This window comes from Fusarium pseudograminearum, chromosome 2, assembly GCF_000303195.2.
Source record: "Fusarium pseudograminearum CS3096 chromosome 2, whole genome shotgun sequence".
In the NCBI taxonomy this organism is placed as follows: Eukaryota; Fungi; Ascomycota; class Sordariomycetes; order Hypocreales; family Nectriaceae; genus Fusarium; species Fusarium pseudograminearum.
This window is the reverse complement of record NC_031952.1, coordinates 68,838-91,428: the sequence shown is the minus strand read 5'-3', so window position 1 is coordinate 91,428 and position 22,591 is coordinate 68,838. Positions and strand designations below refer to the sequence as shown.

The window sequence follows — 22,591 nt, the reverse complement described above, 5'->3', positions numbered from 1 at the left end:
GGGGGGGGGTGGTTCTTGGCAAGTTGTCACCTGGTCACGGAAATGAGGCATCTGTTCTAGGCGTGTTAGCTGAGGTTTGAGACATGGCGCACTATGAGCTACAAGTAGCCTTGTGTCAACTGTCATCAGCATCACCACAATCTTTTTCAACTGTGGTAAACACTGCTAGCCCCATTTCAATTTTGGTAAATGGATTGGCTAGGATAGATAGTGGCGGTGTATGCCAAGTTACGGCTGAACGTCTCCTCGCATTTTAAGCCTTCATAGGTAAAGCCTGTCGGCCACCGCTTTGAATCTACGCTGCCAACTATGGCTGCAAGTTTGCGATGCATTTGTTACTTACTTTTGACTTATCACACTATGCATCGTCGACGTTCAGATCCCGCGGGTTTTTTCAACATCCAATAGACTCGTGAGAGCTCATCGGAATTTTGAACCCACCTAGTGAAGGGTTCAAAACGTCAAGCAGGTTCTCGTGTAAGAACATCGCGCGAGTGGTACCAGACATCTCGAGCATTGAGCTTGCCTTCGCCAGCTTAAAACCCAGTCGCTCATCTGTCTCTGGTGAACAACAGGTATTGTACAAGCATACTGGAGCAACATTTGATGTTTTTGCTTACCCCGAAGATTTTGCCGCTCGGTATATATCTGCCCGTCCCGTCGAGGCGGAACCTGCTTCTGAGAAGGCTCTCGCCAAGGCGGTCAGCTGGCTCCGGATGTGCCAGACCCAACATGTCAATTGTCACATGGCAGGGGCTGACGGGAGCAAGTAGACCCCAAAACGGCTTCTAGATGTATTTGGTTACTCAGAAACCAGTGTTGATAAGCATGGTTCGGCTGGTAGAACCAGCGATTGACCATCCAACAACCCAGCTATTTCCATACGCAGCCTTAAGTTATACCTGGGTAGGTGAACAACCCTTGAGGCTGGAGAAGAAGAAGACCGAATTGTACCTCAAGCAGGGTATTTCCTTAGAACATCTACCAAAAACTCTAAAAGATGCGGCCTTTGTGTGCATAAGATTATGAATTCGGTACTTGTGGATTGATGCACTTTGCATTATTCAAGACGACCATGGCGACAGGGCGAAGGAGAATAACGCCACTACTCAGACTTCTGTCAAAGGGCCTTTCCATGACCTGCCCCCTAGTAGGTCAACCCCCAACAATTCGTTATCAGTCGATCGTTCAAAAGCCTCTTCTACAAGCCATCGAAGCCCTTCCATTCCAGTCACCATTGTAGTGATGGAAGTGGCTGTTGCAGAGTGGCTGGAAGGAAATACAAACGATGACCTTACTGCTCACATCAAATAACTGAAGTCGGATCTCGCAGACCACGAGGCAGAGTTACAATCTCTAAAAAACCGAAAGACCCTCCGAGACAGCCTGATGGTATCACTAAATCCCGCATATCGTGTGCTGGCCACGACTGGCTCCATGCCCGGTGACCAACCAGGTTCGCTATAGAAGTTTAAAGAGGGTCAAAGACGAATTGAGAAGCATATGAAGCACATTAGGGCCGCTGTTGACATATTGGTCGATGAACTTACAGTCAACGAAGGGAAGATTGCGGGCGTTGAGGCGTCAATTGGACTTCTTCGAATAAAGCTAGAGAAACTGGAGAAGATGAAGAAACAGTTCGAGGCTGCTGAGGCCATGAGAAATTCACTTGACCTTGTGCGAAGTGTAACTGATCAATAGAATATCATAAATAGAAACTATCGTCCTGTTTGGATGTTCGATAAAAGTGAAATCACCAAGACCGCGTTTTGCAAAACATATTTCAGTGACACAGTTCCAGTAGATTCAAAGATTTTCTATGTATTGCACTCGAACTATCAACGATATGACAAACCACATTATGTCATTATCAATCATCTCATCTGTTTTTTTCTCTCACTGTATGTCTGCCTGTTACACTTTAGGGTTATACTTCACATTTGGCATTAGACTTTGTTATGCAAGCCAGTAGAGTAACCAATTCACAACTTCACGATCGATTCCATGCCATCGAATTTTATGATTATTAATGACAGCTATGAACGGGCCAGCTTATCTCTAAGTGACCTTGGTCCTATACTTGTGTTTACAGGAGTTATAGGTTTCAGATTATGATCAGCGAGGCAACGCTAGCCGATCCTCTTCACCCTTGGTCGACGGAAAACTTGTTGTCTAAACTCTGTGCACAAGCTATACCCCCCCGAGCCTTTAACTACTTCTGCAAAGTAATATATTGAAGTAGTCAACTCAATTGGTGATTAGGTAGTAGCTTGCTCGATAATTACATTACGAAGTTTCCGATAATGGTGACAGCCCATCCTGGTACTCAGGGACATTACCTTCGCCCTCTAATTCTATAGGCCGGCCATCTCCAATGTCACTGACAACGTGACGGTCACTCTTGGGGCTCATCCTCTGATACATGTCAGGCGATCTATGATCACTTGTCAGTTCAGACGGGGGGTGTATGGGCGATGTCTGTCCTCCGTTATAAGGCGGAGCTACCAGCGGCGCCCGGCCTCCCGTCCCAGCTGTGACAATTTCGGTCTGCAGTGGTGGCGCCGCCACAACATGATCTTGACTGTAATACTTCCGCCTCCTATAAACAAGGACCCCACATCCTGCCAAAGCAAGGATAAATGCCACACTGCACCCAACGGCAATTCCCGCTATTGCCCCAGAGCTGAGTCCCGGTGACGGTTTGCTTGTGTCAGATGGCGGAGCTGACTTTTTGGTACTTGTCGCAGTCGCGCGAGTTGCAGTCCGGTCCTTCATCTCTGCAGTCCGATCCATCTGCACAGCCAGGTCTGGAGCGTCGAACCCATCAACTGGAACTGTCTTCGTTGCGGCACCAGTAGGCTTCCCCCCAATGGCCGTTCGAATGTCAACGGGCAGAACATACGTTGTTAGGTTAGGCTGATAAGCTGCCCAAATTGCCTTCTTTTCATTTTGCCGGCCCAAATTCATATTGTGTGCGCCATGGATAATTGGCACGTCACATTCTGTGGTATTGGAGTAGGTCCCACCGATGACAAGCATCTGTGCATCATTTACCACGTTGCAGCTCATCATGCTCTTAGGGAAGGCGCCAGTACCGTTACGGTAGGTTGGATATGGTCCTCTGATCCATTGAAAACTTGGGATAGTGAGTATATAGATATCATCGTATCCTGCTGTCTTTGGAGGGAAACCCCCACCGCCATAGATGTAACTGACAAGGTTAGCGTTTTGAATGCAAAGTAGACGCGAGTGAGACTTACATATTGTAGCTTGACTGATCTTTTGCCCAGGTGGCACCTCCGCAGAAACGACGTCGATTGTCAGGAGTATCTCCTGATGTCTTTTGAGTATACCATTTTCCATTTGCAATATCGAACAGGAAAATCTCATCCAAAGACTGGGGTGTCAAGGTTCCGTTGCCGTATAAGTCTTGAGTACCTCCAAAATACACCAGCATGCCACTGTCGCCAACAGGAATAAATACCATAGCTCCTTCTGCTCTTCCTGTTCCATCAGGTCCAGTAAGGTTGCTCCACGAATTCGCATCCATCTCATACTTAATGAGACCACTGGAGGCTTTTGGTGGCCCTGACCAGCCTTCAATAGATGAGTTACTGAGCCATCCACCATAATAGTATGCCTCTCCCCTTGACGAGATTGAAACACCAGCTCCATAGCTAGCCGCTTGAACCTCCTGTGGGGGAGCTCCGAGTGAAACCCATTTGTTATAGAGGATGTCGTAGCTATAGAAATCGGGTGAGACTGGCGGTGTATTATAGTATTCACCACCGTAAAGATAAAGCCTTTTGTTGATAGAGTCTTCCCAAAGAATGCCGCCATTGACGCTTGGAATGGTGTCGTTCTTTGATAGATTGGCATAGAATGGGGGCATTCCATTCTTATCGGCGGTTTCAATATCGTGGAACGAAAGGAAAGTATCTTGGATCGTGTTAATACACATTCTGGAAGTCTAGACCACGATACTTACTGGTCAGGTTGGTCTTTGGATCCCGGTAGTTGATCAGACCACCATCGATGTACAGCCTCCCGTCTACTACAGCAGACTGATGACCCCATCGGCGACAGAAATGCTTGACTGGGTCATTCTGTCCGAGAGTGTCACCACTAAAGAAGCACAGAAGGAGTAGAATTATCCACGGGAGCATCGTTGGAGCATTCATGGCACCGCAATACTGATCGTTAACTGTAGAAATATTTTTGAAGGGATTGTAAGTTCCAGGGCCAGATAATGATGTTGAAGGCTTTTATAACCAATGCTGGAGAGGAGGGCAATAAGTAGTCATTTTGGAAATAAAGACCCATGCATCGCATCTCGATCGAAAGTGGCAATCAGGGCTTCTGGTATATTGTTGATGAATAACATATATCATACGACTCTCCATTAGATTATCTTACACATCCACACGACGACTGGGAATAATGTTGACCACAGCGCATCAGCGCCGTGGCTTAACTCTGCATTGGGCTTTCTTAAACTTAAGCCTCTCATGCTGATGATGGTCTTATTGCACAGTAATAACAAGGAAGCCTGAAAAGGAATCAGTCTTGTTCTAGGCCAGACCCACAACAAACGCCGAGCTGAAAAGCACATAAGCATTTAGTACAGAAGCCATAGTGAAATCCAAGCTGGAGAGTTTCATTTGGGGTCTGGCCCTTGGGCTGAGAACTGGAAACTGCATTAGCCCGCCCTTAAGGGTTGGGAGACAACTCGCAGCCAGGATTGACGTTTTGAGTTCGAAAGCATGCAGAGTTATCAATCGGCATAAGAGGGGAATCAATGTTGTAAGGTTTTGAAGAATTATCACAGACGATTCGCGAGCGGACTAAGTTTGGAACACCCTTGGTCTTGCTTGGCTTACTTGAAAATGTTGGTTCCAGCAACTCAATGCTTCTCCCACAATTGACGCAGCCATTGTCTCCCAGATGCTTAGCTTAGAGTATATATGCTTTGATTACAAAGTTCGTAGTTAGCCTTCAGAAAACCTTGATATACCAATGCGACACGCCCATCCACTAATACGTCAGAAGGCTACAGCATTGGTTCAAACCATGAATGCCCCTCTTGCGTAGTATGATTTCCACTGTCTCAGGGATGTGGACGCCAGGTTGAACATTCTTTGAACGTGTGACTACCTCAGTATTCATGCAGGTCGTTGTACATTACAAGTCAGATATCAACCTTGTCCATCACATTCCTCTCGGACTAATGCAGTGTTGATTTACTTACCCACTGTCAAATATGACTGAGCCGCACCGCCGGCGACGCCACCTAATGTCCATGCAACCACAGGAGAGACTCCGAATACGGATTTCAAATTGCATCCAACATCGTTCGAAGCCAGAAAGAGAATGGATTCTTATATTGAACACTGGGCCCATGCCCTTAAAAGAATCTAGTATCGGCAAGGCTGGTAGCCACAGACTATGACCCTACTTATCTAGGGAATGAGTCCTTGTTAGAAGGCTCGAGCGCCCCCACGATCCCATGTCTTGGTCAAAGCAACGCGTATACTGTCTCCTCTGTTTGCCGCGACGTAATTCCCAAGTCAGTCAACATTTTCCGTCACTCTATTGCAGGTTCATGGCCAAATCACGTGTGTTTTACAACCTCGATCGTTCAATCAGAAGAAGTCACTGGTGGATATTAGTTCTGAAACTCTCGAGGGACCAACCCGTGTATCGGAGATAGAACTGACCTGAAATATGTTCATGGAGACTCCAACTAGCGAGTTACTCCACAAGATTGGTTTGTGGGTCGATTGAGTGGGCGGGCGATGCCATAACAGCGGCATCCATAATAAGATTATTGCACGTTGACGATGAGATTCAGGCGACTTTGCATCTCCGATTCATGTGATCTTGAAGTATTGAAATAGATCGATTATGAGACGTAGTTTTCTCATTGTTCGTCTTGTATTCTGCGAGCTGAGATGGTCTGCGTCGGATAGTTTCCGATGGATTCTCCGTCAAAGCACCATCGTATCGGACTCATCCGAGGGAATGATCCACCGTTCGTACGCCAACACTAACGCCAACCCACTTCTCCAACGTCTCACCCAACATTCGCTGATTTTAAATCCCTCTAGCTAATACCCCTCCAATCATCCAATCAGAGAATGAGTTTTTACATGCGTACAAGGAGACTTGGAGATGAGCATCATGGACAGAAATAGGGACAACGGAAGCCATCGCGTCTTGGCTATAATTGCATCATCAGTACAGGCGACAGAACTCAACATTGTCTTCCAAGTCACCCTGGCCAAGGTGTTGTGGCTGTAAATAGTACGCAAAGAGATCGGTATCATAAGTGATGGGTTTATATGCACACCTTCGGAGCAGGATGGTACGCATTTGAGATATCGTACCGTCATTATCTAAATACCATCACCAACTATCACTACACACAAGCAGCTGCAGTAGAATCTAGTTTCGTGCATCAGAGCTGTATGGTTTTATTCACAAATGCCTAGTTATACTATTGTTCTGTCTCTACACGACCGCCATATAATCTGTGAATGTCCCACCATACCAAGAAACAAAGTTTAGTTAATTACCAACAGTACTTATCACCATTGTATGTGTAGCCGGCTGTGACATCTCCCTCTCCGTTGATCACCTGAGCATATCCTAGCCGATTGATGCCACAAAGCGTTCTCTTGACGTAGTCCCAAGAGCCCTTAATATCTGACTTCCATTTCCTAGTGGTAGACCCCGGCCCAAGAACTGGACCCCTGTTGTAGGAACAAATATACGATAGAGAGTTACCCTTGACACACTAGAGCAATGTTAGATGCCAAAAACAGGAAGTAACCTGGGATACACATACCGAGAATCTTTTATAACCATTTGCAGTGGTCACAATCGGGTCATTAGAAAAACTGTCGATAAGACACTTGTTGGCTTGATCTGTCTCGGATGAAGGTCTATTGACATTAGGATGACAGCCTTCTTTGCGTTTGACGAGAATTGAGCGTTTGTTGACTGTGGGTGACGGGAGGACTTGAACAGTTGGAACGTATGTAGAGTTACCAAGTTGATCCCATGGAACAAAGTGAGTCACTTCGTTGCCGGCATCATCCAAATAACTCTTGTACAATCCGTCAGCAAGTTTGGGCTGCTCTGGCAGAACGGTTGCAGACACCGCAACAACGGCGTGAAGAAAAGAAGTAGCCAAGATGGTGAGTTTCATGGTTGACATGATGGATGAAATTTAAAATTGTAACTGGCTGACTCCACCTCTTATACTCAATATGGAATGAATGTACTTCAGTTCAGGCCAGGTTGCGACAACTCACCGCCATGGAAGATGTGAAGTGAGTAGGCTTAGCTAGAACAAGGTGGCAGGAAGGAGTCGCAACCTGACCCAAAGCGCATTTACAGTTGGTTTTCAATCTTCTCCCCCACTAGATCGTAAATGCCAAGATTGCTACCTTTAGCTCCTAAATCCTCTTCGAGGCTGAGCATTCGGAGTTTTGACTTGAAGTAGGCTGCTTGACCGAAGGACAACAAGTAACGGGATACGAGCTGCATGCAAGTTCCTTGCAACAAAGGTAATTCCCATTCCTCTTTGCGATGGGATTTCCTTTTTCGTTTCTGAAATAAGTTGATGACAGGCATCATACCGTTCTCTGTTATGCACAGCCCCATCCTTCCAGCTGCGGTCTTGTGCTAATGATGTGCGGATTGGAATCCTGGCAACATACAAAGTGGACTGTATTCGGTGTGGTAGTTTACTGAGATGTGGAGGAAAGCTGTAAATCAACTACGTACTACTCGCTTCCATTGAGATATGTCAATTTTATTTTCTCCCTTGTAAATTGTAACTTATAATAGGCAAAATATACCAGAGTTACGAAATGCATTCAGTGGCGAATAGCCGGTCTGGGGTAACCGGCAGTTTCACATGGCCTCCGGATTGACAAATTCCGAAGCGGCTTTTTTTCCTTAGAAAAGTCCGACAGAAACGATCCTTGTTCATTACCACTTAGCAGGACAGAATACGAGTGTCACACGTCCGACATGGAAGGAAATGAAATTACTTCTCAGCAATCGCCTTCGGCAACAGGTGCGCCTACCACCCCAAATCAGATCCAAATTCAAACGTAGCCACGACCCTTGAAGAGGAATGCGGCAGCTTGCGAGCGTTGTCGAAGGCGCAAGTAAATGGCCAGTCACTCACTACCCCCACAATCATATTCCTGGCCATCAATTACGCTGACTAACTCGGCCAAAGTGCGACGGGAAACTGCCGTCTTGCGGTCCCAGTCTCCTCGTTCAGGCTAGATGCGTCCCATACGATAGACTGCTGATCCAGGTAGATCCCAATTGTCAATGTGAGACCCTGAGGGAGCGCATTCGTGTTCTTGAGAGTCGTTTGGAGACTCTGCGTGCACGAAGAGGAACAGGTAATGTATCGTCTGGCCCTTCACATCAGTTTTATCAAGAATACAGTAATACCTCCGCCCCGAGACGTCGACAGCCAAAATATCACCTACCATGATCGTTGGGCAGGCGATTCAGACAGTCAAATATCCCCAATGCCAACAACCGAATTTGCTGATCCTCCAATTGGGCCCGACTCCGAGACTCTGGTTGAGGTTTTCTTCACAAATCGGTGGCCTCAATTGCCATTCCCTCATAAACCAACATTTGTCCAAAATGACTTTCTACCTCTCACAAGAGGCGAGCCCGTCCTCGCGATAGCCATTGCTGAAACAAATTCCAAAGATCTATCCCAACAGCAGCATACACATAGAGCTTTCTTCCAAGCAGCTATCAAAGTCCTCACTATGTCAAAACCAAGTGGGATTCAGGCGCCTCAGATGTCATACTCGGCTATAACCTTGCCCTGATTTTGACTGTATACGGGTATAATACTGACAACCCTATATCCGGCTGACGGATCGTTCTGAGTCACCTCGTTTCTCGGGTTTGCTATAGCCATTCGGCTCGGTAGCGCTATGCCACCGTTCGTTTTTCATCATCCATGTCATCTTCACATGTCGCCGTTCGATACCAGGCAATCCATCCTCCACTATCAATGACGTTCGTAAGCCTAAGAAGCCGGGTGGCTATCAGGACTCCGGCGCCGATATCGCCTACAACCTCAGTCAGTGCGAGGATGCCGGACTCGTAATACCAACAAGCAGCCTGGATCCTCATAATGTCGGGGATTGATGTTTTCCATATACCAAAGAGGGCATCATAGACGCAATTAACAAGGGGGCAAACTTCCTTTGGTCCAACACAATTATCTTTGTCCGTGCCTCCCTACCAAGGCCGTGTTTGAGTAATCGGTCAAAGCCCATTAGTGGTCAACAGATACGACGACGAAATGTTTGTCAACGATTATCTAAGAGCCGTAGGAGGATTTACTGTGCCAAAAACCTCCACTGCATCTTCGTTGAACGAGGTGGCCAAATCAGCTGATGAAATAACTTATCCTCTTTTGATGATACATGTATTGCCTGCCGTACTCAATGCATACTACAGTTGACCTTCTCAGGGGCAACATGAAAAGAATATGCATTCGCAAATCTTGAAAAAGTGCAAGCATGCGGCTTGAGAATAAATGGACAGAAATTCTATACTCTGCAGGCTAATCCCAATTGCCTCAATCTCAAAAAGGTACGAACCTCAATTTGTCATTCTCCATCATGAGATCTGATTCCATCCGATTTGCTGGCTTACTGCTGAAATACAGCAAGATGATGGCGCTGTTCTTATTACAACTGGTCGGCTGGTACTTGTGGCCTTGTATGAAGCACCTGTGCAACATCCGGAGACAAGTAAAGTCGTTCATAGGCTATGGGACGACCTGACAATTGCTAATTGGTAATTGATTTGTGCAAAGGATACGGAGAGACATTGTCCAGACCTAGAACTCCTGGTCCCTTGTCAATTGTTCAGCCCTATGTCCGCGCCTTCTTGACTAGCTATCTACGTTTCCATCTTTACTAAAAATATGTCTTTCTACCTGATAGCTATCTACTTTTAGCACTAAGTCATAGTTTCATATCTTGAGTTAGTAATCAAGGAGTACTTAATTCTTTCTTTCTATTAGCGACATATAGACAATTAATGGACACGTAGAGGCAAACTCAAGTCGACATAGCTAATTGCTGAAGTTCCAATGCTCTGAGGAACTGCCTTGTATTTTCTACTGGAATCCATCATTATGTGGTTATTGTATTGGTAAATGCAGGCAAACGAAACGGTCCATCCCTTTCGATGGATATCCGAGAACAAAGAAAACACGTTGTTCTGAATTGAGGTTCCTAGCCCAAGATTTGACAGACTGGGCGGAGAACTATAGAGTCATAGTCTCAATGTGAGTTGTTTCTAGACCCATGAGAACCGTGATGGTCAGTCACTAGAGCCTCCCTCATTAGGCAGTCATTGGTCCAATTGGTAGCCAAGACTCGTTACATGTTAGCAAATACAGCCAAGCCTTGGCTCTGATGTCATCAGTATACGGATCTAGAGACCAGCGCTGGATCCGACTGTTTATTCGCATTTTAAGTAGGCAAGCACAAGTCGGCAAGCGCAATAAACCTGCGATACATACGTCACATCTGACTCAGCTTCAGTTTGTGGCGACACAGGGAAATCCTTCGTTTGCACCGCACGGCATAAAAAGACACGATACCAGCTCATTCATATGTAAACACAAATGTTTAACTGGCTTTATTTACTAACATGCCATTAAACATCCTGCGATCATGAAGTTCACCAGCCACCTCCTTGCAGCATCTTCAGTCTACTTTGGATTCCCTGTTCTAGCCCAGAGCAACAACAGTAGCTCAGACACCAAATGCCCGCGAATTATTGAAGATCTCAATGACAATAATGCCGAATTCAATGCTACTGGTACAACAACCTTCTCCCTTCTAGAGCAAGACGATTGGCAGTTGTCGATGACATTCCAATTTCACCAAGCCAGAAACACCAGCACCGTCAAGGATGTCTCCTCCCAGGGCGACCGAACCCTGTTTCTTAGTGTGCCAGAATCATTTCCCGAAACACCAAGCGGCAAGGAAATGGAGCTTTGCTACTACGAGATGGATGCCCTGAACGCGACTTCAGATTCAGGAGAAAGCGACGACAATGACGCGAGCTGCAATGGAATATTGAGTGACGAATGCCAGAAAGCGTTACGAGGCGCGCCAAGGCCACGTGGCGGTAAATGCCCTCATGTCGATATCGAGGAAGCGTGCGGCCGAGTGATGAGGCGATGGACAAGTATGTATTTTCCTTGTTAAATGCCCAAGACGTATCATCAAGAGCTCAGACGTGTTAACAACCCACGGTAGGCAAGCCATTCAATCTCTCGCAGCAAGACTGCACATTGAGTAGCCTACCCGGAGTAGATGTCCCGAGCAACTATCAGACCCATTATATATGGTTTTTGGGGGAATTTCTTCCTGTTGCAGAGGAGGATTTCCTCGACTCGTACGACTTGCTTGTCCGACAACCAGTTCCTATACTTATCACAGCGCTGCTTCCAGGAGAAAGTGAAAGCGGCGCCGCAGAGATCGCCTGCCTAGCTACGGAGGACATCTCCAAAGGTAGTCGGGTTCCACAGAGCGAGTTTCCACCAAGCAGCGCGACTCACCAGGATACTCAGAGAACTATAATGTATGTAGTTGCTCTATCATGTTTAACTAGTTACCTCCTAGCGATATAATCGACGGAAGGTTTAGAGCATTGCATGGTTTTGTGAACCCGTCTATGTCTTTATTGACGTCTACAGAGGTTACATTGGGGGTTATGAGGGCTTGCGGACAGTCTCGTCCTACTTGGTTCTCAGAATGCTCACGCTGGAGTTTGACATAAATGATGTAGGATTGGATGATGATAGCCTTGGGTATCCCTTATGTGAGGGAGGAACCATGGGAGTTGGCTTCTTCTCAGTAATCAATAGATCTTCCAAGACAACAGTAATTGTACACAGTGAACACGCTTGACATAAACTTTACAGGATCAACTTCACTTCTTGTCTCCATATTAAAAAGAAGCTATAGTTCCATAGGCTTTAGTGTAAGCTGTCAAGACGAAAAATATGTTTGTTGCCACTAATGCAATGTTGAGAAATTGGTTCGTCTTGTAAAGATGGCTAAGTAACATCTTCAGCGTCATTATTATCCCGAGCGGCAGTGTAGGAAAGATAATGCCATTCATTTGTTATAACACGTCGCTGTTTTCACTGGTCCTGATCTGCACTATGTGTCGTGTTCGATCTAAGCTTGACTCCTTGGTATATCTCCTCCTGTAGTTATACCAAGGGTGCCATAGTGTCAACTATTAAACCCAAGACCTGAAACTTCCGGTGAGAGAATGGACATGACCTGATTGCAGAAATTAGTTTTGTTAGTGCTTTTCCCGTGTTCTAACAAGGCTTATTGAGACTCTTCTGTACCTCAGCAATGGCGTACTTGTAGTTTAAAGAGTCTATCTGCGCTACGTTTGACCTGGCGATAAAGACCACGGTGATGCAATAGACGGTATGGCCAGCGATATCATTCTTGAGATCTTTTACAAGATCGCAGAATTTACAAAACGGTGGACCTGCGATTCTGGCATTGACACAAGTACCTACGGGTCCCCCAGTGTCCATGACGTGGTCCGCCTAAGTATCCATCTAAGTGTCCAGGAAAGGCGGTGACTCTTCCTGGAGTACTGGTGGCGGTATTCACCGCCTTGCATGATAAAAATGCGGTCAAACATTGCCGTGATCCGTTGAACTGGTCTTTTATTTATCAACATGCAAATGTCTTCCTGAGTGTTTTACGTAACCTCTTCGTACTGAGATCGTTACCGAGAGAGGATCGAGCATATCCCCGCTCAAGCTACAACCTTACGTTGAGCAAGGCTGCAAGCCAAGACTCTCATTGTAGATCTCATCAAGGCAGCATCAGTAGATCCGTACAAGGCTTCCGGAAGTATCTGAAAACACGTGGAAGAGGTCTGAGCGTGCCAGTATCTATACGGAACGGCAAATCTAATCCCAGCGGTAATGGATCCAATGGAAACGACGTCATTGTCGGCTCAGCTAGATCATTTGAAGGGTGTTTATTTACATTTACTGGAATACATAATAATGTAACAGAGCTTTCATCTTCAAAGAGTAAATTCAACAGAGAAGTAACCAATAAGTAATATTACATTATTGGGATTAAAAGTAAGATTTATGCATATAATTCAAGAAATAAATAAGTAATCTTGCAACAGAACGGAGTTACCCTATATTACAGAGATGTAACTAAACTATTATTAGTGTGTTCTAAAAATAACTTCTAGACTAAACAGTAAACTGGGGTTAGTCCGTCAATGCGCGAGCTAGCTATTGAAGGTTTAGGCAGACCCATTGGCCTATCTCGTACTCGGCAGTGATATGCCGGATAGTCTTTCGGTAAATCACAATCGATATACTCTATAGATATAAAGATATAAAACGCCCACCCATCAGACTTCGAGAGTCCTTTATCCATCAACACAACTTCCACACACTTTAACAATTAACCTCAACTAAACTCAACTTCTACCTTTTACTTCCTATCTCTCTTCAACAAATAATCAAGATGCACTTCACTACCTTCCTCACTACCGTTGTCGCCGCTGGCATGGCTTCTGCCACTACCTACAACGCTGCCGCTGTCAGCAGCAACAAGAACATCAACAACTCCGCTCTCCAGGCCTCCAAGAGCGGCTTCGCTCTCAAGCTCAAGAGCCAGGGCGCCGTCTGCGACAGGGGCCTCACCGAGAACAAGGCCACATTCAGCCTCAACAAGGATGGCGAGCTCTACCTCTACACTTTCCAGAACTCCCAGGTTGCTTACGTCGACCGCTCCGGTATGGGCCAGGGCAAGCTCGGCTACGCCACCATTGCCGACAAGGGCCTCGTTATCCCCAAGAACGGCGAGACAAAGGGCTGGAAGGTCGCTGCCAACGGTGACCTCACTTTCGCTGGCAAGGGCCTCATCGCTTGCCCTTACGACGGTTCTTACACCCTCTGGGTCGATGCTGGCGTCAAGAACCCTGGTGGCAACAGCAACTGCCAGGCTGTTACTATTCGCGCCAAGAAGAATGATAAGGCCATTACCTGTCAATACTCCGTCTAAGGGTTAGCCTACCAGCTTCATCAATTGTCGGACATACTCTAATTCTTAGCACATTATTCTAATTATCAGTTGAGGGGAATATCATTTTCTCTACATTTACAGAAATCTAATTTACCATCTGATTAATATACATATTAGAACGATACTTTCTTTTAGTGATGTTAAATGATTGATGACTATAAATATATGTATTCGGTTTTTATGTATTCAAGATGAACTGAATACTTACTAAAGATTCCTTTAAAAAAAAGGCTATTTATGACGATTGGTCCGCGCTTTGGATTAGTTAGAGAAGCTGACAATTCAAGACTCAAAGTCCGAGAGTGAGCAAGTGGCGGGTGTTGTAACATTGAATGAACTATCCAGCAAGGAATAAACGCCAAGAGTAATACAAAAGACAGACTTTAGTAAAGGGTTAATCCTCCAGTTATTTGTGTTGACCTCTATGGATTTTTAGATTTGTGAGGCAAACCCTTGCATCGTGATGGGTAGTCATCATTTCTGGAACTTCGTTCCATTGCCTCTCTGATGAATTGTGCAAATATACTGGAGATACGTAAAGGTTCAATGATGACTCTATGACAATCTGGTACTTTCGTAGTGGCTTTGTATCTATGAGATAAAGTAAATTGCTAATCTCATGTCCAACATTCGACGCGCGATCTGGTCTAAGATCTGCGTGTTCACCCAAACTCTCAGCCAAGAAAGCCAATGCGTGGCTGGCATACCAGGCAGTGAAAAAGCCAGAGAGGTTCGGCAGCTCTGCAGGTCTCTCGATGCATAAACCTGAAAAAGGAGCGCAGGAGCTTGAATGAGCAGTCAATCAATTGGGCTTTTGCGGTAGACTTGTCAATGACTATCCAAGCATATAGGGAGGGTCGGGAAGAAAGTACGATGACTCTGCCAAGTATGATCCGATTCACTTACATTTGGTATACGTGTCAGCCAAAGACCTCACCCTGACCCTGGGTCTCTGTATGGAGACCGGCCTCATCTTCAAGGTGCAGCTGTCCAGCTTTATGGGATAGAGCCGATGGCAAGTTAAACAGTAGTCCCTTTGTATTTAGCACAACGTCATTCATTGGTAGATATTGTGCTACATGAAAGTCATAAGAAAGAAAACATAGGATTCTTGACAGAGTGTATTCCTGTCCATCTTGCAATCTGTAGTCCTTATTACAACTCACCACGGCAATCGTTACCAACGCTGCGTCAACTCACCCGGCTGTTGTCTACGACAAACCCCGTGAGCTCAGCACCAAGGTGGTAGACTTTGGAACTCCCAGCCCATACACAGGTAGCCTGTTGGTGAAACTACAAGTGTCAACGTCTGGTCATATTTGCTTATCCATGACCATGCCAGCCAACCAAATTACACTTTGCGGCCGTTAAAGGAGGCCCAAGCGTTGTTTATACCAAATTCAGCCGCCGAAGGCATATTTTTGCTTGAACGTGTACCAACCACTCAATACCAAATTCAGCAGTTCAGCTGGCTTCTTGTCAGCTGAAAACTGACGTGGCATTATGGTGCCCAATTAAACCGTTCTGTTAATGGCCCTTTTGGTTTTAGACTACCGTTGTCCAATTTGCATGTCAGCAAATGGGGCCCATGTGGCTTTAGGCGGGCACTGATTTCTCGCCTATATAATAAGTTTGTTCTCTGCTTTTTGTTAAATCCTACTGAAATCCATAACGGATTGAATGAAAAATAAATCAGACATACTCAAACCACTGCATCGCACCTCGTTTATAACTCTCATTACTATGGCTTGTATGTTACTCTTTGCTCCTGAAAGCTAGACGCCTCTTATCCCATTATACTGACTGCATGATGTGTGCTCGTAGCTGAACTGTTCGGCACACTTTGCATAAGAGGGGCCAGCGATGAACTAGCACAGTCCTTCGTGGATAGCCTGAAGCTCTCTTTGAACGAGAAAGCGGGCCCGGATGGTGTTGCACTTGAGTGGGGTGTGCCCGAGAGGTCTGAACCGGAATGGCATTCTTCCACTATCACCATCAACACTGCGAACCTGACCAGGGCACAGAAGCGCAATATCCTTGACATCTTCAGAATGGTGTTGAACAGTCAGCGTATCGTACCCCAAAATTATGCTTATTTATGGGCGGATCCCGGGTTTGTGAGGACCCTTGGTGACCCCTTCGTCACGGTCACTATGACTAATACCTATGTTGCCATCTTTCAAATGGAGTTTCGGAAACTACAAGGAGCAATCGCTGACCTTACCCCGGCTCCCCCACTGGAATTTGTACCACTTGAAGGTGGTAATGGGGACTTTCAATCAGAAATTACTGGCGATGTCATTATCGACACTTTGAATCTGAGCAAGTCAGACAAGCGCAAGATCTTGGAAACCTTCGCTACGGTGTTCAACGACAACTTCTTACAAGGCGTGTCAGTTACCTTCGCCGCGGACCCCGGGTTCCTAAAGACCATTGCGCAAACAGTGTTGGCCGTCGACTTCGATCACAGTCTGACTCCCTCGCAAATGGATGATCTGGTAGTGCTGGTGCCTGATGTTGCCTTGGCGCTCTCTTGGGGGGAAGTCACTGCGACCGCGGATGGGTATGATCGCTTGTTGGTCAAGTCGGACGACGACGATTTTCATGCAGCTGTAAATAAGGTGACTGAGGTGATTCAATTTTGCTTGGTTAATATTGGAGAGCCTAATTTGACATTTAATGTTAAACACCTACAGGATAGAGAGTAACTAAGAAGGGAAATGGACGACAGCTAATACTGGTACTGGCCCCGGTGCACCTTGTAGCACGTGACCTTTACATCTCTAACTGCTTGCGATAGGTATCTAAGATTTAGTCGAGATGAAGAACGTTCTTGGTCAGTCTCCATGGCCGGAATTGAGGAGATAATGACGGAACTCTGCTGCTTAACTGGGACAGTAGAATAAACAGTGATGTTATTATTCAGAACAGTACTTACCTTGTGTAGGGCGTGCAATATTTGTGAAGTCGGTCGTCATTACCACGACACCAACCTTGCTTTCCCTACTTTTGAACTGCGCGGCCCTACAAACGCGGACCTTGTTCTGCTTCTTGATGGCACAGGTACCGGTCTTCTGCGTCATGACCAAGCTACAGGAACTAGACGACGTGCACAGGCTGTCCCCCAATCCTCACCTCCCACCGATATCTCGCTTCGGTACTATCAGCCCTATGATCTTACCTTCGTGATTGACCACTCTTGTCGAAGCTGAGCCAGTCGCGATCCTCAAAACGTAGCTCTGATCGATCCGGACACTTAATACCGATCCGACACATTCGCATAAGTTGAGGCGACAGATCATTCATGTCGAAACTACCGGTAACCATTCGGTAATCTGATGAAACATATGCTCAGATTTATCACCACAACAGAACTGTCTTTGTGTTATCCCTAGTTCTGCGACGTGTTCTTAATAATTCAGGTTTGTCATTCGATACTTCAGGAGCAGAATAGACGACTATGAGTGCTTAGGGGGCTTGATGAGATGCTTGGTAGCTCTACTAAAATTGCGGAATGGGAGAATTGGAGAAGGATAAACTAATTTCTAAGGTTTCGTTTCTTCAACGGTCTGTCACTAGATTCATGATGACCAATCAGCTGGCTTATGTGGAGGCGCTCCAACATGCTTTAGCTCGGCGGGTCACCTGCTGATAGCCCCCGTAGCAAGGGCGATGCTGCTGGCAAAAAGAATACCATTCTATCAACTAGGAACTACGACAGCTGAGCTTTCATCACTACCTTGATCTCAGCATTATAAAAGATCGTTGGTATGTAGAAAGTTAGATTTGGCGTGTTGGGCATCAAGACCGTATTGACATCTCCTGACTGTTTAGTTCTCGTCAGCTGCAGCTTGAGATTTAGTTGTGGAGTTATCTATCGACCGTCAGCACGGAATATAGCCCAGGTAGTTATGTTATAATGTGTTGTTGGTGCTGGGGCGGCGCGGCCCAAACTTGGCTAAGCACTGTCACCAAGACATCCTTGGGGTTGGTAGCATAGGGTAGGGTTAGCTTCAGTACTTGGCAAAAGGGGTCGGTTACTGCAAATGTCTCATTGCTTTGTGGTGATTCATCGAGATCTGATGCCGGCAGCATCAGCGGCCAGGTGAAAGGTTGAACGATTGTATTATTCGGAACGGAATGGAATATGCACGAAGGTATACAAAGCTAAAATGATGACCTGGCCCAGGAGCGAATGTATGGGAAAGTCCGCTGAAGCACATATTAGTACGAAGGTGCAGAAACCTGAGGTGTCCTATACCAAGTAGCAATGAGCATTTTTAACTCGGCTCAATATCGGAAATGCAGACCGTGCAATCTAAGCGTAGTAATCAAATGGGAAGGAAACCGCTTGGGCGAGAAAGTTGCGAAGGAGAGGGAGGGTTTTCTCGAATGGCTACTGCATTTACTATTATGAAGTGGAACAACGAATACAGAAATAGCACCAAGAAGGTAGGGTTGATGTGTAATATTTTGGATTATCTTGGAGCATCTAACAATACTGCCAACTAGACTTTGCTGGATCATAAGCCCTCCTCCATTGGTCGATGGCGGCGAGGGATTCACCCAGGCAATCGTCTCTGCTACAGGAGGTTCGATCCATCACGTTCCCGTGACTGGGCCTGTAGGAGAGATCATCATGTCATTCTTTGGCATCCTCGGCCGAAGTAGAAAGGACGAGCTAGTTACTGCAGTGCTTGAAATGGCGACTGCCGCCGGCCTGAGCCTAGTTCCTTCAAGCTGCCGTAACCCTGGAAAAACTACGACATTTGGTGTTGGCCAGCTTATTCTTGCTGCGCTAGACGCTGGAGCAAGCCGTATTCTTGTTGGATGCGGTGACTCTGGTACTTGCGATGGCGGTGCAGGGATGCTTCAGGCCCTTGGCGCAAAATTGTTTGACAACAATGGGCGTCTCCTCCCAATCGCCCAAGGCGGCGAATCTCTTTTGGCGCTTGACTCGATTGACCTATCTGGGGTAGCCAATCGCATCTTCAAAGCCAAAATCGACGTTGCCGTAAATTGGCACAACGTTCTCTGCGGACCTGAGGGGGTGGCAAATGTGTTTGGCCCCCAGAAAGGATCTACTCCCGAACAAGCCGCCCGCCTTAGCCTTTCCATGGAACGATTGGCAAAGGTCGCTACGGGACTCCTTTGCAATAAGCAGGTACGACTGGCTCCAGGAGGCGGCGCTTCAGGGGGGCTTGGAACGGGATTACGTTTGGTCGGGGCTACGCTGAAGCCTAGATATGAGATTGTCATGCAGTACATCAACTTGCATAGCATCTTCAACGACTGTGATCTTGTAATTACAGCAGAAGGTGGTATAGATGATCAGACACCCAGAGGCAAAATTCCCGCCGAAGTGGCGAGGCTTGCAAAGAAGCATGGGCTGCCTGTCATTGCCATCGCTGGGACAATTGGTCAGGGAGCTAGAGTAAATTATGACATCGGCATCGACGCTTTTACTTGTATTATTCAGAGGCCCATGTCTCTAGACGATGCGGTCCACGAAGCGGAGAGGCTGACCCGGGAGAGTGCGGAGACGGTCATGAGGATTGTGGTGGTTGGGAGGATGCTGGGTAAAGCCATTTGATGGATAGAGAGGTGAATTTTAGCAACGGAGCATTACTATTTATGTTTTCTAGAGTCCCAAGCAATAAAATACGCTTTAACATACATGTAACGCGGTTTGCTAACTACCTACTGGATAGTTTAGAAGTTGTCTTCGAAGCTTAGGTTCAATAAGAATAAATAGACTATGATTTAGTCCGGAATGACTTACTACAACCTGATATATTGTGTTATCGACTTCATGGGTTTTGTGATAAAATTCCTCCAAATTGTCACACCTTTTGTACCAGACCAAAGAGTCGCAGGTGCCGCCTACCTACGAGACAATCACAACTGCTTTTAACATTGCCAGAATCAAACTCAAGATCAACTTTCACAAACTCCAATAGCGAATTGTTGTCCGGTTCACAAACGGCCAGCACGCGGACGCTTGTTACAAACAGATCACAACATGAGCAAGAATGTGTTTGTTTGTCTATAGGCAACGTTGTGTTTGTCAGTAAATCACCTTTAAATTGTCAGGAATGACAGCCAACCAGTTGGGCCTTCTAATCTTTTATAAAGTCAGTGGCTATCATCCCACTCTTACCCCTACCATCATCAACTTCACAACTTCACGCCACCAAAATCTTCAGAACGAAGGAAAAGCACATCCAAAATCTCAACCGAAAGACCAAGAGCGACCTTGTCTCGTACCTTACCAAAGCCAAACGAGATAAGATCGACAACTGCGAGTGGCAAGTTGTCTGGATCTACTGCCACGGTGAGGGGCGTACGACCTCTGGCGCCAAGAGTCCAAACTACATTGCCTACCAGGTATCGAAGATCAATATCCCATACGCATTAGAAGGCCATGAGGAGGCTGACTCTATGTATATCTAGAAAAACAGCACTGGTCAATGCCGAACACAACTTACTGTGCGAAACGGGGGAGTTACTTCCTTCTTATCTGACAATCGTGACGACATCACGATCGAGATCAGCTGGGACGATACGGTTCCCCTGATGAAGAATGTGTTGAAGAGGTATCAGGAGATGTTTGACGTTCTAGTAGAGAAAACCCCCTCGGAGCAGTAATAGGAGCAGGGAGACGATGGTTGAACGGGGGCTGATGGTCAAGGACGTACGAATCTTTCGTCTTTGTGGGATGCACGATGTCATAGAAGGGATCTGTCTTTAGTTTCGTCGACATTCATAATGAGAAGACTCGTGTAGTATCGATGTTGTAACCAAAGACTTGATTTTCAGGCGAGCGCCGTGACGAAGAAATGATGTCCCCATCTTTGAGGTATAAATTCAAACAGCCTAAGCAGTATGATCTAAGTGGCGTAAGCTAACCTAAGACTTTAGTCTCTTATGTTCCTAATTAACAGTTCTTCTGATGCCCTGAGGCGGTCTTCAAGATCGGGCTTAAGTGCAGGAGTGTATATGCACTACATGAGCTGAGAGGCGCCACTGAACATGAGTTTCCCATTATCTTATCAGTGGTCAGATATGCGCTTAACCAAGTGTTGAACATAATTATACTTTTTTCTTGCATCTTCAAAGCAAGCCTGGCTGATACTTCTAAACCTCGTAAGTGATACTGTGTGTGGGCTTACCGAGCCGTCAGAATCTTGCGGTTCAGAAAAATAGTTTATAGCCATTATTAAATTCTCTTTCAAGTCACCTAGAGATTTACGGCCAAGTTCTAACCTTGTACAGCAACATCCAACTAATGTTGACTGGGAGGCAGGCTAGAATTTCACTGTTGCATTGCTGCCTAGCTTCGTTCCTTACTTGGGCGCACTTGTCATTTCGGCGGCTGGCCAAGTTCAATTGTTGAATGAATAATCGAGCATTCAAGAGGACATCCAGAAATTGAGCCGATGCACGGGTATCATTTGTGTTACACAGCTGTGTAATTAGGCCTTTGTGGCATGAAATTGTTCGCCTAGATTCTGCATCACTGGCAGCAAGCCGTGTTTAAATAAGCATAACAAGAGACACCTAGGCCGGAACATAAAAGTATTCACTTCGGTTTCCTCTCGCCGTCTACGCTACGTACCCTGACAGGCGAAAATAAGCTTACAGATGTTGGGCCAAGAGCAGTGGCAGTGTTCCACCCAGGTCTTGTGCAAACCTACTTTCACCTCTGAATGTCCGGTGAGTAAAGCATACTACACCTACACTAGCACCTACTACATCAGTTTAACGCAGCACACTGTTTTCACGCGCTCCCCCATCACGTGCTCTCTAAATTACTTGTTCATCACAGGAATGAACAATTCCTGAAACTTTCCACTACTGATACCGAGGCATATACCGAGGTATGGCTCATGAGATGTTCGGAGAAAGTATTTTGGGGACCTCAATCGACCGCTCACAGTGTCAAGGTGATAGCCAACGTTGACACTGGTGCGTCAACAGCTGCGATGGTTCATAACTCACATATCTTGATCATTCATGTCGGAAGAAGTTAGCGAACATTATATTCAATGACAGTTATTGCATATTAATCTTCACATGTCTGCATAAAGCTATTCCTACCATTCATATTCTCCAACAAGGTTCGTGAATTGCTTAAGGCTGCCTGGAAGTCAATATTCCAGTAGAAAATGGGTAGAAAAATACTAGGGATGCACTTATGAGATATGTTTTATCTTTCATCCTGGTTGCAGCCCGTAGAGCCTGTGGGTCAAGCCCGTTGAAATCGTGTGATGGCTATGGTGAAACTCGGGAATTATCGTCGGAAGAGGAGGAATGAAAGCAGACCCGATATGCGTTAGATGTTTTGTTGTCTAGGGGGCTCCCGGGATATAATCACAGTATAGGAAGGGCTACCATTGACGCAACTGTTGCGCAATTGAGGTCGAGGC

General features: G+C 46.1%; 9 protein-coding genes across 9 annotated transcripts; 6 read left to right on the top strand and 3 right to left on the bottom strand.

Annotated features, from left to right (window-relative positions):
- Positions 1 to 828: 828 nt before the first annotated feature.
- FPSE_11573 (uncharacterized protein) lies at positions 829 to 1,314 on the top strand (the record flags this gene model as incomplete). The annotated part of the gene is made up of 2 exons (XM_009264690.1): positions 829 to 964; positions 1,070 to 1,314. 2 exons carry the CDS (start codon positions 829 to 831, stop codon positions 1,312 to 1,314), a joined length of 381 nt encoding a protein of 126 aa, XP_009262965.1.
- Positions 1,315 to 2,286: 972 nt separating this feature from the next.
- Positions 2,287 to 4,166, bottom strand: FPSE_11574 (uncharacterized protein; the record flags this gene model as incomplete). Its single annotated transcript, XM_009264691.1, has 3 exons — positions 2,287 to 3,211; positions 3,261 to 3,939; positions 3,989 to 4,166. The coding sequence occupies 3 exons, from the start codon at positions 4,164 to 4,166 to the stop codon at positions 2,287 to 2,289; spliced, it is 1,782 nt and encodes a 593-aa protein (XP_009262966.1).
- Positions 4,167 to 6,571: 2,405 nt separating this feature from the next.
- FPSE_11575 (uncharacterized protein) lies at positions 6,572 to 7,219 on the bottom strand (the record flags this gene model as incomplete). Its single annotated transcript, XM_009264692.1, has 2 exons — positions 6,572 to 6,796; positions 6,848 to 7,219. 2 exons carry the CDS (start codon positions 7,217 to 7,219, stop codon positions 6,572 to 6,574), a joined length of 597 nt encoding a protein of 198 aa, XP_009262967.1.
- A 3,523-nt stretch (positions 7,220 to 10,742) lies between these two features.
- Positions 10,743 to 11,707, top strand: FPSE_11576 (uncharacterized protein; the record flags this gene model as incomplete). The annotated part of the gene is made up of 3 exons (XM_009264693.1): positions 10,743 to 11,262; positions 11,334 to 11,658; positions 11,689 to 11,707. 3 exons carry the CDS (start codon positions 10,743 to 10,745, stop codon positions 11,705 to 11,707), a joined length of 864 nt encoding a protein of 287 aa, XP_009262968.1.
- Positions 11,708 to 13,601: 1,894 nt separating this feature from the next.
- FPSE_11577 (uncharacterized protein) lies at positions 13,602 to 14,141 on the top strand (the record flags this gene model as incomplete). Its single annotated transcript, XM_009264694.1, has 1 exon — positions 13,602 to 14,141. The coding sequence occupies one exon, from the start codon at positions 13,602 to 13,604 to the stop codon at positions 14,139 to 14,141; it is 540 nt and encodes a 179-aa protein (XP_009262969.1).
- Positions 14,142 to 15,905: 1,764 nt separating this feature from the next.
- Positions 15,906 to 16,782, top strand: FPSE_11578 (uncharacterized protein; the record flags this gene model as incomplete). The annotated part of the gene is made up of 3 exons (XM_009264695.1): positions 15,906 to 15,912; positions 15,987 to 16,725; positions 16,773 to 16,782. The coding sequence occupies 3 exons, from the start codon at positions 15,906 to 15,908 to the stop codon at positions 16,780 to 16,782; spliced, it is 756 nt and encodes a 251-aa protein (XP_009262970.1).
- Positions 16,783 to 16,893: 111 nt separating this feature from the next.
- On the bottom strand, positions 16,894 to 17,468 carry FPSE_11579 (uncharacterized protein; the record flags this gene model as incomplete). The annotated part of the gene is made up of 3 exons (XM_009264696.1): positions 16,894 to 17,051; positions 17,101 to 17,261; positions 17,344 to 17,468. The coding sequence occupies 3 exons, from the start codon at positions 17,466 to 17,468 to the stop codon at positions 16,894 to 16,896; spliced, it is 444 nt and encodes a 147-aa protein (XP_009262971.1).
- Positions 17,469 to 18,801: 1,333 nt separating this feature from the next.
- FPSE_11580 (uncharacterized protein) lies at positions 18,802 to 19,755 on the top strand (the record flags this gene model as incomplete). Its single annotated transcript, XM_009264697.1, has 1 exon — positions 18,802 to 19,755. One exon carries the CDS (start codon positions 18,802 to 18,804, stop codon positions 19,753 to 19,755), a length of 954 nt encoding a protein of 317 aa, XP_009262972.1.
- A 429-nt stretch (positions 19,756 to 20,184) lies between these two features.
- Positions 20,185 to 20,810, top strand: FPSE_11581 (uncharacterized protein; the record flags this gene model as incomplete). Its single annotated transcript, XM_009264698.1, has 3 exons — positions 20,185 to 20,202; positions 20,298 to 20,549; positions 20,616 to 20,810. The coding sequence occupies 3 exons, from the start codon at positions 20,185 to 20,187 to the stop codon at positions 20,808 to 20,810; spliced, it is 465 nt and encodes a 154-aa protein (XP_009262973.1).
- Between the last annotated feature and the right edge of the window lie 1,781 nt (positions 20,811 to 22,591).